The sequence below is a fragment of the Myxocyprinus asiaticus genome, chromosome 28, assembly GCF_019703515.2.
Source record: "Myxocyprinus asiaticus isolate MX2 ecotype Aquarium Trade chromosome 28, UBuf_Myxa_2, whole genome shotgun sequence".
NCBI lineage: Eukaryota > Metazoa > Chordata > Actinopteri > Cypriniformes > Catostomidae > Myxocyprinus > Myxocyprinus asiaticus.
Genome location: NC_059371.1, coordinates 36,304,481 through 36,321,288, shown reverse-complemented (window position 1 = coordinate 36,321,288; position 16,808 = coordinate 36,304,481). Strand labels below are relative to the sequence as shown.

The window sequence follows — 16,808 nt, the reverse complement described above, 5'->3', positions numbered from 1 at the left end:
GGTCTTTCAATGTGAACATTTGACCGGCAATTTGTATATAAGAGAGTGAATCCAGATAATGCCACAGTAATGACATCTGACAGTTGATATGTTCATTGAGTACGTTTACATGTTCACCAGTACACTGATAACTACCAAAAATCAGCTTACCCGACAACGCAAGAAACGCGTTTACATGAGATTTGAAATTATTGGATCATTATTCCTTGCTTTTAACATCTAAACATAAAAAATGCATGTGCACAACACTTGAGCACATTGGATAAACTGGTAAAAATGAACACAAATGCAAAATCATGGTAATGGGCAAAACTATACCTGCGTCAGTTGGTTCATGCTTAAACCGTTTATGACCATACCCCAATAAATGACCAGCGTTTAAGGCATTTTTATGACCTTATACTTGTCTGCTTATTAAGCGTAACTGGTGTAAGAACATGCATGCATGTAAAAGTATTATTTAATCATTACATATTATGTATATGTTATATTATAATCTTTTTATACACTTATGTTTTTTTAAAGAAATAACTATAAATAATGTGCTGTGGTGTATTTATATTAGCTAAGGCAGTTATTAGATATTTAATTATTATTTAACAATAATAATAATAATATAAGATCATAATTATTATAATAATAATAATAATAATATATTATTCTGTTATTTATTAATTAAACAGTATTAGAATTATTATATTTTCATTATTGAATAATTTTTTTTGTGTATAATAAATTATGAATAATTTATAATTGATCGATTTGTGATTTAATATAGAATTGACTAATTTATCTCATTTATTAAGTTTTAGCTGTTCAAGATATAAAATATGCATAAACCAAAAGGACAAAAAGACTATTTTAGTTGAGTTTTGGCCTTTAGAGAAAATCATTTGTGCTAAAAACTGGACAGCACTTATTGACATCAATTTCAACAGACTTCAATAAACCTGAGTGAGAGGGTTACAACCTTCCTGTTTTGTTTTCTCAAACTCCTGCATGGAATTAATGTTTAAAATTAGCTACTGGCTCTTCAGAAAACTCTATTAGCACTTTGACTAACAAAGTAATATCTCTAAAACCCCAATGTCCATCTCCTCTCTCAACAGATCAAAGACGAGGTCTACTCTGAGGGCTCTGGAGGTTGTTTTGATCTCATCAACTGTACCGTGGGGAGTATGTCTAAAGTCTTCTTTAATTCATACACACATTTGTCGGGTTTGTGCACTGAGGAGGGTGTGTTTTGGTTTGGAAGAAAGAAAGTCGTTCAGTTTTGGAACAAAATGAAGCGATGTGAATTTTCATTTTTGGGGTGAACTATCCCTTTAAGGTTTGGATTTAAGTTATGTTGTGTTGCTAGAGGGTTTTATAACCTGGAAGGAGCCCAGACAGAGCTCGATGTAAAGCCGCAGGCTCATGTTGAAGTAGTCTGGGAGGAAGCTGAACACCATGTAATGAGTTCCAAAGAGAGGGATGAGGAGGAGGGTGGACTTGGTCAGTCGCCTGAGGAAAGGAGAGATAAAGAAAGGAGAAGAGGAAGGAACACAGGATTACTGAAAAGATTAAAGTGCTGGAAGTTTCTATATCAGTGGGATTTGTAGTTGGAAACATGTACGATGTTCCTACAGTGCACATAATGAATACTAAAAACATGACTTCAAAAATACATTAATATTGGCAGCTTTATTTTATGTTTCCTCTGTATATGCATATGCATGTGATATTCTTAAATGTATATATAATAAGTAAATGTTATATTTACAGGTTGCAATCGTTTATATTTGTACATTTCTTTGGATAAAACATGTCTGCTAGATGACATAACATTAATATTACTCTGTTCATTGTGAAATACAAATAATGCTGAAGCTCAAACACAAGTCTTTAGTGCTCTGAAAGGCATTACTGGTTTAAGAAAAAAACCATCAGTCTCATCTTAAAGGACTAGTTCACCCAAAAATTAAAATGATTTTATTCGCTCTCATTAATGCCACTCTAAATCTGTATTATTTATTTATTTGTATTTTCCTTTTTTTTTCTTTTTTTTTCGTTTGTTTTTAAATAAAAAGGAAATGTTTAGCAGAATGTGCAAGCTGCACTTAAAAAACAGGCAGGTAATTTGAACTGTTTCCATAAAAGATGTAAAAGTACCATTAAAGACTATATAGGGAGAAATATATAGTCTTTTGAAGTTATACAACAGCTTTGGGTAAAGAAAAGACCTAAATTTATGCTGTTATTCACTGAAATTCTTGCCGTCCACCCATTCAAATCATGAACGATTTTATTTGCATAGAAGAACATATGAGGAGAAGAAAAGGCACACAAACTTCATTAGTTCTCACGCTCTCCTTTTGCAGTCAATGGAACAAAAAGTTCAGACAGGTTCGGAGCAACATGAGGGAGGAAAATGATGGCAGTATTTTTATTATCAGAATCAGAATCAGAATGAGCTTTATTGCCAAGTATGCTTACACATACAAGGAATTTGTCTTGGTGACAGGAGCTTCCAGTGTACAACAATACAAAAACAATACAAAAACAATACAAAAACAGCAGCAAGATAATAATTAAGATAATAATAATAATAATAAAAAAAAAAATTATACACATACGTACAGACACACACATACATACATACACACATACACATGGGTAGTGCAAATCTAATACAATCTGTTATGTACAGTGTAAATACAAATCTGTTATGTACAGTGCAAATTATTATTTTTTTTTTTAGAGGAATGAAATGGCAGAAGAGGTTGGATGTGTTGGATAAATATAAGAAAGGCTAAACTGTGTATTGCACATAGTTATTGCTCAATGGGGCAATTTAACTGTTCATGAGATGGATAGCCTGAGGGAAAAAACTGTTCCTGTGCCTGACGGTTCTGGTGCTCAGAGCTCTGAAGCGTCGGCCAGAAGGCAACAGTTCGAAAAGGTAGTGGGCAGGGTGAGTGGGGTCCAGAGTGATTTTTCCAGCCTTTTTCCTCACTCTGGAAGTGTATAGTTCTTGAAGGGGGGCAGGGGGCAACCAATAATCCTCTCAGCAGTCCAGAACTGTCCTTTGTAGTCTTCTGATGTCCGATTTCGTAGCTGAACCAAACCAGACAGTTATTGAAGTGCAGAGGACAGACTCAATGACTGCTGAGTAGAACTATATCAGCAGCGCCTGTGGCAGGTTGAATTTCCTCAGCTGGAGAAGGAAGTACAACCTCTGCTGGGCCTTTTTTTACAATGGAGTCAATGTGGGTCTCCCACTTCAGGTCCTGTGAGATGGTAGTGCCCAGGAACCTGAATGACTCCACTGCTGCCACAGTGCTGTTTATTATGGTGAGGGGGGTCAGTGTTGGGGTGTTCCTCCTAAAGTCCACAATCATCTCCACTGTTTTGAGCGTGTTCAGCTCAAGGTTGTTTTGACTGCACCAGACAGCCAGCTGTTTAACCTCCCTTCTGTATGCACACTCATCATCATCTCGGATGAGGCCGATGACAGTGGTGTCATCTGCAAACTTCAGGAGCTTGACAGAGGGGTCTTGGCGACGCAGTCATTGATGTAGAGGGAGAAGAGTAGTGGGGAGAGCACACATCCCTGGGGGGCACCAGTGCTGATTGTACAGGTGCTGGAAGTGAGTTTCCCCTGTCTCACAAGCTGCTGCCTGTCCGTCATGAAAGCTGGTAATCCACTGACAGATAGACATGGGAACAGAGAGTTGGTGTAATTTATTCTGGAGTATAGCTGGGATGATGGTGTTGAAAGCTGAACTGAAGTCCACAAAAAGGATCCTTGCATTTGTCCCTGGTCTGTCCAGATGTTGCAGGATATGATGCAATCTCATGTTGACTGCATCATCCACAGACCTGTTTGCTCAATAAGCAAATTGAAGGGGATCTAGAAAGGGTCCAGTGATGTTCTTCAGGTGGGCCAACACCAGTGTCTCAAATGATTTCATGACCACAGACGTCAGGGCGACAGGTCTGTAGTCATTAAGTCCTGTGATTTTTGTTTTTTTTGGGATGGGGATGATAGTGGAACATTTGAAGCAGCATGGGACTTCACACTGCTCCAGTGATCTATTGAAGATCTGTGTGAAGATGGGGGCCAGCTGGTTAGTTATGGGTGAACTACTACTTTAATTCTTTTAAAACTAGACATAGTCCTTCAGTGTTCAATAAATTACAATTTCATTACAATTTCAATAAACCGCTGGTATTTAACTATGTTAGTACCACTTAGAACAAAGTGTCACCATCAAATGCAAAACCTTTAATCAACAGATTCTGTATGAAATCTACATATGCATGAGTATGCATATAACACAAAAGCTATCACTCATTTTGACCAAAACAAAGAGTTATCTCCATAATAACACCATTAATAGGGCACATCATCATACTCGTACACTAATACAAGGACGCTCATACTGTGCAGGGCCATTCAGTGCTCTTAAAAAAGAGGTGTACCAGGCTAGATGGAAATGTTCCCCTGACATGCATGTGTAAAAAAATGGCAATTTATAAAACAGATAATTACGGCTTGAAAATCATAGTGAGGCTTGTTCAAAGACTTTGTAAGAAAGCTGATATATGCACACCTAACAAATTCATGGCATGACAATGGTAGTACCATGGTAATTAATAGCTTATTGATTCTTGAGATAAGGGACAAAACATGTCTTACATACAAAAGTCATCTTTATTTTAAAAATCAAGAAACTCATAATAATAAAAATACTGGAAAAGTTCAATCTAGAGGAAATGTGTATACTCATTTCCTTTAGGGCATTCATAACTTATATTTTTAAGTCATTTCATTAGAATTTTTAAAAATGCATGCTCTATACTTGGAAGCACATGAACCACATTAAACTGTCCTTGCAAGACGTCACACTGTTAAACTGCCAAACACAGTGTTTAAAAATGCAACAAATTCATAAATATTAATATCAAATGAAAGGTAGGGATTTGTAAGATATCAAACATTACATAAAGTAAACTTTAAATTATATTTTCCATATAAAACTGCCTATCAAAGTTGTGTCCTTGCTTTGCGTCATCTCTGTCAGATTTTTTTCATAATCCTGAATAAATCAGACAATATCATGTTCAGTTATAACTCTGAGGATCCCTTGATCACTTCCAGTTCATGGTGGATGCAACAGTAGGACACGTGGTCTGGTAAGTTTGATAATTTTTCATATTTTAAACAAACACTGTTTAAGTCTCTGCGGTCACAGCTTCAACATGTCAACACGTTATTCTCATTATGATCATTTCTGTTAGAATTGTGGGATACATTTAGGCATTTTAGTTTAGAAAAAAACTAAATGGCTCCAGTGTACAACACATGGTTAAGATGGAAAATTTTCCATTTTGTCAACTCGTTCAAAATTTTCAGAATAGTGTAGAAAGAGAAATGTATTTTTATCATTTAACTCCTTTACTGAACTCTATTATTAGACAATTAAAGACTTTACACTCTTGTTGGATGGATCAAATTAATATAGCATGCTTTTTAGTGTGTCTGATGGAGTTGACACAAATGACAGTAAGATGTAAATGCACTTTTCAGAAGAAAAAAAAAAAACAATTTTATAAAAACCTGTTCCCTTACATGGTTCGTTAACTGAGACCTTTGTCTGCAAATATATCCATTTCAAATTAATTTAGTATTAAAAAATGTAAAAATCAGATCTTAAACATGTTTTGTCCCTTTATCTCAAGAATCAGTGAACTACCACATTAATATACTATGGTATTTGCATGAAACTCCAAGGTACATGTCCAAAAAACATGGTATTACCATGGCACTATTTTGTAAGTGAGCACACTGTCTCTTGAAGTTTATTTAAATACTGTTCAAATACTAATAGCAAGTGATCTTTTAGTTTTTCCATCATATTTCCAGAAACAGTGTTGCCATAAGCCCGAGTGGTTCTATCTGCTTGTACAAAGACAGATGTCTCCATAGGAGGGAAGGAGAGAAGAGGTGCTTCAGAGACTGAAAGAACAAAGGCAAGACACTTACGTGAATCACCTACACTTTCATCCTCCGCTGAGGCTAAAAATCATCAAAGGATTCTTTTAGAGTGACAATTGAATGTAGAGTCCCCAACAGCCTCCTTGAGTGAAAATAAGCTGTTCTGGGAAGTCAGTTCTATTACCTCTCAGCATGTGACGTTTGTTTTTTGAGGTCTGTTGTATCTATCTGTGTGTTTCATTACTGAATCCCTGTAGATCTTGTCTTATGCATTTACAGGATTGCAAAGAGCAACCTTCAACACATTTTGGGAGAATTAGTTCCCTCCAAAAATGACAATTGTAGGACAAAAATCTGTATGACTTTCTTCCATCTATGGAACATCTCATCTGTCTGGACATCGATGCAGCAAGGAAGCAACAGTCAGTGTCCCCTAAAGGCCAGGGTGTCCATGCTCATTGGTTTAATCGAGTTATTGCCTCGATTACTGTTATAGTTGGCATGTCCGATAACACTGTGTACCTGTACTGCGCAGAGTTGTTGAACTGGATCAAACGAGGGTTCAGCTTTTGCACCAGAATCCTGACAATGTTCATGAAGAGAAGGAAGTTCACCTGGTTGTGCAAGAAATGAGAAAATTAGTAACTGTGTAAATGCATTCGTCCATCCATGTGTTAATGCATCATCTTACTCCAATGGATGCTACAATCGGACCCTTGATGATCCACCAATAAGGGGAATTTTCATTGATGTCCCAGCACCTGAAAAAACAAACACAAAAAACATCTGGATCAGAAACAAAGTCCAATAAAATCTGTATCTTTTCTGCTCTTATGTAATCGATTAAAAGACTGACTTTACGTCTGTCTGCTCTGAGTGTCATTCATCTGTGGGCCTAAAGGCAGGGGGATAACAAAAACAGAGCACTCGTATGCTTTCACAGATGATATAACCATGTCTTTCTTGTCTGACTGTTCTGAATGGCAGAGTCAGAGAAGGTTATTTTTAACTTGGACTAAATTTTTACACTTTTAGGAAAAATTGGGTGGTGCTTGCCCAAGTAATTCACCACCACGATGTTAAGGTGCTCTGAGAGTTTTTTTAGCACATTGTTATATGGTTGCTGGGGTATTCTAGGTGGCTGCTAGGGTTACAATACTTCTTACATGTACTGCGGAAGTTCTGTAGTGAAATGTCCATTGTGTGGCGCTAAAAGCAAGTTAGATATTGAGGCATTTGTTTAAATCGAGTTTTAAATAAACAAAACCTTCCCCCCTTCACTAAACCTTAAACCTAAACCTAACCGATGGTGTCATACAGCTCTCTATCAGTTGAGCTACTACGCAATTTGACTGCACACAAACAAGCATGTAAATGTAGTTGTTTATGTAATGCAAACGTTAAAATGTATCGCCTTACAAATCATGCACTAGTAAAAGTGTTTTGATGTGATAAGATAGCATTGTGTGAGAAACAGGGTGAAAAATAAGATTTTATGAACTGATAATCTGCCGTTTTACCCGTGATTTGTGTGGAAGCCGTTAAAAGTCATTACTGTTGTAGCGCCTTTATACAACTTCTACAATAGTGTTCGTTTCACCAGGAAACTGCAGTGATAGGTATAGTAATAATGTAGTTCTATGAGACCACGTTTGTAAAAATCCCTAACTCTAAGTATGAGCAAGCTTTAATTAAAGTAGGGAAAAAATTGGCAATTACTCCGTGTCCTCAAAATATACTCTGGAACAGATCCAAATGATGATACAGACTAATGGAACGCCTGTAAAAGAGAAAATAGAGAAGAAGAAGAAAAAAAACAATAAAGAAGAGATGGAGAGAGATTACATCATTAGTTAAAGAGACTTTTATAGTGTTCTAGGCAACGCAGTAAAATTAGGACCAAAAAAAAAACAAAAAAAAACAAAACAAAGGACATACATTAAATCCAAAAGCTATTATTGTCCAAGATGATCAAGATAATGTCAATAAGTATTGAATCTGAATCGGTTTAATCCAGACATACAGTAGACTACTTATTGGATGATAACCAGATGGAAGTGTCTTAAATGTCAGAGACTCAGAGACGGAATGCTACAGGGAATACTACCACAAACAAAAGATAAAAGAAAAGCAAATTTTAAACAAAAGTCGTCCCAGCTTAAAAATGTTCATGGAAATTAAAATGCTGGCATCAGTATTCCCACTTTGTTTGCTCACTTCTCCAGTGATTACTGGATAAGGTATTTTTTTAAATAATAATAATTTAATAGAGATTTGCACTCACAAAGAGCAATTTTTAGCTGATAAAATATTTTTAGAAACATTTATATTCATTATAGAAATGTAAAAGTTTCCATGCACTTTTCCCAGCATGGAAATCACAGTTCCTCGTAATATTTTTGCACTTGATCTCATTATGATTCATAGCTGTTTATCCGTAACATTCCCAGCCCAACCTATTCAGCGACATAATAGATTTTCAAGTTGAAACCAGTTGAAAACAGCACCAGATATCACATAGAAAAGAATGAAATTGTTATGTCAAATTTGGTCAATGATTCAACTGTTAAATAAATACGTGACATTGAACATTTAATTAATCTCACTGATTATAAATACAATAAAATCAACCAATTAATTCCATGAATTTAATATCCATGGATTCAATAAGGATTTGTAAACATTTGTCCATCTCTAAAATTGTTCATACGTAAAATTATTTACATTTTAGATGCTATCGATACTTCAATATTACACATTTCAGTGTAAAGTGTGGTGTGCTAGCATCATATAGCTACGAATACTGATGAGTTCACATTGATCTGTAATGGCCAGAGGACAGACTGTGGAAGAGGGGACAGCAAAATGAGTGTCTCACCCCAGCCCAACAGAGCAAAACTCCACAGGCAGCGACGACTGCGCGGGAATGCTGAGAGCAACAGTGAGTTCAGATACATGGACTCCACCAGCAACCAGAAGAAATTAGTCATCACGCAATAATGGCAAAACACCACTGATGCCTTACAGGATGCCTGCAGAGAGAGACAGAGATTGTGAATGACTAACACGTCATGATGAGAAAAATCAAGAGAGGAAGGAGACAAGCAGATGGAGAAAATGTATTCACAGAAGGGAAAAAACTTGGTAAATATTGCAACCTTAGAGAAAATGCAATCCAGCTGCAGACAATGGACCCTTTTCACAGACTGTAATGATGCGTTCCAGCCTCATTTAGCTCTGTAAATCTAGCAAACTTAGTTTTTTTAATTATTAAATGTAAATTTATAACTTAGTGTTATATTACCCTGGTATTCATTAAAAAAACTGTTAAAGGTATTGATCACCCAAAAATGAAAATTCTCTCATTATTTACTCACCTTCATGATATCCCAGGTGTGTATGACTTTCTTTCTTCACCAGAACACATTTGAAGAAAAATACAAAGATATCTCAGCTCAGTAGGTCCATAAAATGTAAGTGAATGGAGATTTCTCTTTTGAAGCTCCAAAAATGAGACAGTCAGCATAATCGTCATCAATACAACTCCAGCGGTTCAATTACTGCCTTCTAAAGCAGGGGTCTTCAACCATTTTCTGGCCAAGGACCTCTTGGTGGGTACAGAGACGGTGCCAGGACTCTTTACATATTGTATAAAATTGAGTGTTGCGTTTTATGCCTATAAAAACATGTATGGTAGGCTACCATATTATTGTATGTATTGTACATACTTCATGATGTTTACATTGCAAAGCCATTGAAATAATCATTAATTGCTGCCCTGCTGAAAAGACCAGCTAAAACCAGCACAAGCTGGTTGGTTAGTTTTAATTGGTCACCCAGCCTGGTCATAGCTGGTTTTAAAAAAGGTTTTGAACACTTTTTTTTAGCTTGTCAGGATGGTCTTAGCTGGCCTTAGCTGGTCAGGCTGGTCTTTGTTAGTCAGGCTGGTCTTAGCTTGTCAGGGAGGTCTTGGCTGGTCAGGCTGGTCTTAGCTAGTCTCCCAGCCTGGCCAAGCTGGTTTAAAATGGGAGGCTAGCTGGTCTCCCAGCCTGACCAACTAAAAAGTGTTCAAACCTCCATTGAAACCAGCTTACTGACCAGCCTGGCTAGGCTGGGCGACCAGCTAAAATCAGCCAACCAGCTTAGACTGGTTTTAGCTGGTCTTTTCAGCAATGTGTAATGAGGAAAACAACGACTGAGTGCACCTTGAATTATGTTGATTTGAGAGTCACCGTCTTGTATGTATGGAACGTTAAGGACCAGGTATTTTCCCATTGATTATCTCAGTGGTATCTATTTATTTACACCAGGCAAGTAAGCTATTGTTCTGAGAGCAAAAAGCAACTAATAATAAAAGAAACTGTAGGCTGTCATCTGCTCAACTGCACATCGCGACCAACGCAGACGCGTTTACTCACACAACCATCCACAGCAGTGCTGCTGAACCTGATGTATCATGCATTGAGCGGCTTGTGATGAACATGGGCGCATGAAGGGTTTGTCCTGGCTGCGCACTTATTTGTCCGGGCTCACACTTTAAGATTTGGAATGCAGCTGTGAAGGACTTCAACATGTCGATAGACTAAAATTCATACTCCTCTCTCTCTCGCTGTTGCTCACGTGCAAGTGAATGATTATTACAAATGCCAATGGTGGATCAAACAATAACTTGCGGATCCTCTGCGGTACCACAGGGGTCGCGGAGTGTGGAGTTCAAGCGGTCTCTCATGTGATGTATTCTCGTTGCCATGATACAGACATAATCTCACGTTTTCCACTCGGTTGAGACATCCAGGATAAGCACACAAACGCAGCATTGTGAGTAAAGAAACAGATAAATACAAATCTAAACCAAAACCAACCAAGCTACTGTACAGCGTTCCTCCTCCTCACGTCAGTTCTCACGTGTTTCAAATGCCAATGTGATTATGTCAAACGCACGTACCGATGCAGAACGGAAGCATGATTTAGAGTTTTAAAAAAAGTACTTACATATTTTCTTTTTTGCACCAAAAGCGATCGTGTCACTTTAGAAGACATTAACTTAACCTCTGGAGTCGTATGGTTTATGATGACTGTCTGTGATTTTAGGAGCTTCAGATGATAAATCTCCATTCACTTGCATTTCTAGGACCTACTGAGCGGAGATATTTTTCTATTTTTCTTCAAATGTGTTCTGCTGAAGAAAGAAAGTCATACACACCTGGGATATCATGAGGGTGAGTAAATGATGAGAGAATGTTCATTTTTGGGTGAAGTATCCCATTAACACAGCTGTGATGGGGTTTCAAATCAGCTGCTAAGGAAGTTTCTCTCTTCTGACTGTTTTAATGCACTAATTTCTATTTTTTTTTATATTTTTGAGTGAATAGGAATGCCCAAATAATATTTGCTCTGGTCTCCCATTCATTGCCATAGAAGTCAGTGTTCGGGAAGCTAGTTTGAAACTGTAGCCAAAGTACTTTCAAGGCAAGTCAGTCCACTCGGCAGCCATCTTTGGAACGCTCCCGGACAGCAATTTTTAATGGATACAAATGGCATGAAAGTACAGCTCCTCTCTACTTGAATGGGAAAAGACTGAAATCTCCAAAATCGTGGGTCACGATTAGCATCTAAGAACATATTTTAAATCAGCAGTAAAGATCCGACAACAATATTATAACGATTTGTGTTTCTTTAGCTCAGATCATGCTAAAAGCATAATTTTTCAGGCTGGTTCAGCTAATGCGCATGCGTATTCTCGAGTTAACTGACAGGTGATATCTGTATCTATAAGGTGATTGGTACTTTTACCTGTAAGGCAGGACTTCCTTTTTGAAATCTGCCATATTTGGCATTCCAATTTCGCCCATTCATTTTAATACAAGTGCTCCGTCTCGGGATAAACAGTCTCTGCTGTAGCTTCCCAAGCTACAAGCTACCCATAACCTAAAGTAATTAAACTACATTCAAGCTACTCCTTTAAAAAAAGTAGTTATGCTACAATACAAGTTAAGAACAAAAAGTGGCTAACTACATGGAAGCCATTTAAAGAAGAAATTTGTTTAAAAAATATTGCAGTTCTGATTGCAGATTTAAATAATAGAACCTTATAGTTATACATTTAATAAGGGTGAAGTTAAACAAATTAGCACAACAATATTAAATTGAACATACAGTATAGATTTATACTATAAATTATATAATCTTGACATATAAACTAATAAAACTATGAACATTATTTTACATAAATGATTCGAAATATAATAATAAACAGCAGAAATGTAATAAATATTTCACTTCAAAAAAGTCAAAGCCAAAGTCCCTTTAGGTGGACTAAAGGTGCACTCAGTCATTTTTTCCCCCATTAAAAAAGTTTTACTCCTAAAAAAAAATTCTTGTAATTTTGAAACATACGTATGTATAAAATCAAGGACACTCACATGAGATGAGGACTCTAGTCATATCAATAACCTTATAAAAGCTGTTTTATTCTACATGGGGAAGGTGCGCACTCATGGGGGCAGCCATAGACGCACAGTCTCTTTAATACACTGTACTGCAGTTTAAAGAGTTTTTAGATCATTCCTTGGACAAAACACTGAAAAATATCTTTCCAAGAATATTCAGTAGACAAAAAACTCCAGACAACATGAGTTGTGGAAAATCAGATGGGATCTTGGAGCTTATACAGGTTTATTCCGTGCCTGCCATTGAAGAGACTGTAAGTCTATCCCTCACAGCCTCGAATCAAAGATAGTGCTACTCTGAATAAGGTCTATTGGGAAAATGGCTGAGCTACTATCACAATACTGAACAATGGAGTTAAATTGGTAGCACTTTATAATAAGGTTGTATTTGTTTACATTAGTAAATGCATTAGGTATCATGAGCTAACAATGAACAATAATTTTTTTTGCAGTATATATTCATCTTTGTTCATTTTAGTTAATAAAAATACTATTGTTCATTGTTAGTTTATGTTAGTTTATAGTGCATAAGCTAATGTTATAATATACTGTACAACTTTTGATATAAAAAATGTATTAGTATATGTTGAAATTAACATTAACCAAGGTAATTAAATGCTGTAAAAGTATTGTCCATTGTTAGTTCATATTAACTAATGTTGTTAACTAATGTAACCTTAAAGTGTTACCGTTAAATTCGTAGCATCACTACTTGTAGTTAGTTACTCCCCAACACTGAAACTTAGTTTACAGACAAATTGCTTGTTGCTGGAAACGTACATAGGCAGTAGACAGCAAGGCAGCTTGCTTTGTTTTAGAATGCAGCTAAAGTCACAAATCCGTTGATTTGTCAGTAGAGCTCAGTGAGTGTTGTTTGTAAGTCAATCAAGTTTGTGCTTGTCTGTGGACACATTTAAAGGCTCTTAGATCTGTGGTGTGATTGACTCACCGTGGAGAATGTGCAGTGATCTGTGTCATCACTGGCAAACAGCGTTGCATCTTTTATAAACACTGAAGCAGATTTCAGGATGAAGGAGAAGAACAGCTGCATGTGGATGTAGTTTCGAGCGCAGTGTAGTCGCCTAAGTAGTACACACAACACTTGACTTTAATTTTCAGAACACATGCTTCATGCACACAACTACAAGCTGCTCACAATTTAAAGATGCACTTAGTAATTTTTTACTCATTAAAAAAGTTTTACTCCTAAAGAAATTAATAGTAATTTTGAAACATGAATAAATCAAGCACACTCACATGAGATGAAGACTCCAGTCATATCAGAAGCCTAATAAAAGCTTGTTTTATTCTACATGGAGAGGGTCCCCTTATGGGGACTGCCATGTTGGGATCACATGACCAGCATAATACTACTCACTTAATCTCAGTAACCGCCCTGTTATTAGACACTTTCACTCATGGATTAAATTAATCATGGCTAACTGTGAATAGACAATTTTTTACAATGGCATCGGTAACTGAAAACTATTGTGTTTGTATGGTTTTGCCTCCACACCACTAGGTGTCAGTGTAAGTTCAAGATGACATTTTGAAAAAATTACTGAATGCACCTTTAAAGGTACACTATAGACTTCTTGGCTCTCTATCAACATCTGTGGTTGAAACATAAAATTGCAAGTTACTTGCGGAGAAACATCATTTTGCTTTTTTACTTCAGTTGTAATTCGGCACTGCTTTTCTGCACGGATGAATCTGATGGTTTGAGGATTACTTATGTTGTGTGTGATTGCCATATCAGAGCGGATCATCCCAGCTACATCAAAAGTCAGTGAACATGTTTATCTGATGCTCCTGTTCTACCTGCTCCGTACGGAACTCAAACCAGCACCTCCAGCATGGGAGGCGGGTGCGCTAACAAAGAGGCTAAAGGCTACAGCCTCTAATGTCAGTCGCCAGTGCACCTCTTGAGGTCAGGAGAGTGAGGTTTTATACACATTGCACAGCTAACTATCAACTGGCCACCATTACACTCACCCCCCTAAACTTCACGCCCATCCGGGTCACGGCACCATTGTGATGCTCCTTTTCTACCCTCTTCGTACAGGACTCGAATATCCGGCAATATCCGGCATAGGAGGCATAGGAGGCGGGTGCGCTAACAAAGAGACTACAGCCCCTAGTGTCAGTTGTTAGTGCACCTCTTGAGGTCAGGAGTGTGAGGTTTATACACATTGCACAGCTATCTATCAGCTGGCCACCATTACACTCACACCCTAAACTTCACTCCCATCCAGGTCTCGGCACCATTGTGACGCTCCTGTTCTGCCTGCTCTGTACGGGACTCGAACCGGTGTCTCCTGTGTGGGAGGCGGGTGCGCTAACAAGGAGGCTAAAGGCTACAGCCCCAAGGTCCTCCTTGTTAGCGCACCCACCTCCCATGCCGGAGACACCGGTTCGAGTTTCGTACGGAGCGGGTAGACTGTGAAACATTCACAAGCTGACATCGATTAAGGTGTTAGTTCATGTAAATTATTTTCTTTTATTGGACTTTAAACAAAAATCGATCAGCACACACAGATTTTTGCCCATTACCCAGATTTTGCATTGCATGTAAACACCTTAACCTTTGCTTATCCAATGTGCGCAAGTGTTGTGACAGTATCTGTTCAAAAATTTACGTCAAAAGCAGAGAATAACCTGATGATTTCAAGTGTTATGTAAATGTGGTTTTCTTGCATTGTCAGATTTTTTTGATGATTATCAGTGCATTGCTGGACGTTATCTGTACAAATAATAATTGTAGGCTTACCATAGTGATGCAAGCAATGCAGTTTTGAATACAGATTTCTCACATACTGGCTTAATGGCAAAAACAGGGCAAAACTGGTAAATCATGCACTGTGCTTAAAGGGATAGTTCACCCAAAAATAAAAATTGTCATTATTTACTCACCCTTATGTTGTTGCAAACCTGGATGACTTATTTTTATAATTCACAAAAGGAGGTTTTTGAGTGAACTATCTCTTTAAGAAATGTCAATTAAAGCAGATAAATAACTGGGTCTAAAGGCATTTATTTTAGACAAAACCAATTCAGACTTCAGTCTTTGATGTAAGGGCAAGGAAAATGTCTAACCATTATCACCACAGTGGTAACAACATGTAATAGCATATATACCATATATACACTATATGGCCAAAAGTTTGTGGACACCATATGTGCTTGATGAAAATTTGATTTCAAAACATTTGGCATCAATTTCCCCCTTTGCTGTAATAACAGCTTCCACTCTGTTGGGAAGGCTTTCCACTATACTGTATGTAGTAACATGGCTGCAGGGATTTGCTCTCATTCAGACACAAGGCTATCAGTGAGGTCAGGAACTAATGTTGGTCAATGGGGCCTGACTTACAGTTGCTGTTCCAGTTCACCCCAAAAGTGATCAGTGGGGTTCAGGTCTGGGCTTTGTGCAGGCCAGTCAATTTCTTCCACGCCAGACACAGTCAACCATTTCTTTATGGACCTCACTTTGTTCGCAGGGGCATTGTCATGCTGGAACAGAAAAGGGCTATCCCCAAACAGTTGCCACAAATTTGGAAGCACACAAAGCCCAAGCCATTACATAAAGAAACATTAAGATTTTTCTTTACTGGATTTAATGGAGTAACCAAATTCGTTAATTAGAAGGGGGTGTCCACAAACTTTTGGCAGTATTGTGTAAATCAGCAGCCATTGAAATAATCCAACTCACTGATTTATCTTATTTCATGCAGATAAGAGGACTACTGATTCTCAGATTTAGCATGTTGAAAAGTAGCCTATATTCAAAGACAGTTTGGAGCACAGAAGTATTGCCCCTTCTCGATGGTCACTGATTGAGTTTGTTTTCAACACATGGATCAGAGGGGTAAATGGAGATACACACAAAGATATAAATCAACTGAATGTATTGGACAAATGAGAGATCACTGGAGACTAAACTATTATACTTGTGTACAATGTGTGTGTGTGTGTGTGTGTGTGTGTGTGTGTGTAACAGTAAGAACACATAGTAAAAGCCTACTACCTGAAGAACAGCAGTATTACCACGGCAACAGAGAGAGAGAACAGTGACGCTCCGTAACCAACCGAGTAGATCAGTTTCACAATGGCAAAATACGACTCCTGAGAGATAAAATGAACAAAATTCATGGACATTTAAATTATCATAAAACAATTTGCTGATAAAGTATCTGAATCACACTACACATGCAGTCTGAATGAATTACTGAATCAAGCAATCAATTAATCAATCAACCCTACTGCTTAGACCAGTGTGGACCAGCTTCAATTCCAAGACAGCCTTAACTAGTTTTAGATGGGCATTGCCAGTCTTTTACTGACCCAAGAGGGTTTTTGAAGGTAGACTAGCTTAACTT

The 16,808-nt window shown here is 37.4% G+C and overlaps 1 protein-coding gene across 1 annotated transcript in view; it reads right to left on the bottom strand.

Annotated features, from left to right (window-relative positions):
• The window catches only part of LOC127418529 (growth hormone-releasing hormone receptor-like), a 28,367-nt gene that overhangs the window by 2,048 nt on the left and 9,511 nt on the right, over window positions 1-16,808 (bottom strand). The window contains exons 6-12 of the mRNA XM_051659112.1: window positions 16,457-16,554; window positions 13,379-13,511; window positions 8,859-9,012; window positions 7,700-7,760; window positions 6,672-6,741; window positions 6,503-6,594; window positions 1,374-1,503 (exon numbers count right to left, since the gene is read on the bottom strand). Coding sequence (XP_051515072.1) covers window positions 1,374-1,503; window positions 6,503-6,594; window positions 6,672-6,741; window positions 7,700-7,760; window positions 8,859-9,012; window positions 13,379-13,511; window positions 16,457-16,554 — 738 coding nt within the window. The remainder of the gene's footprint in view (window positions 1-1,373; window positions 1,504-6,502; window positions 6,595-6,671; window positions 6,742-7,699; window positions 7,761-8,858; window positions 9,013-13,378; window positions 13,512-16,456; window positions 16,555-16,808) is intronic.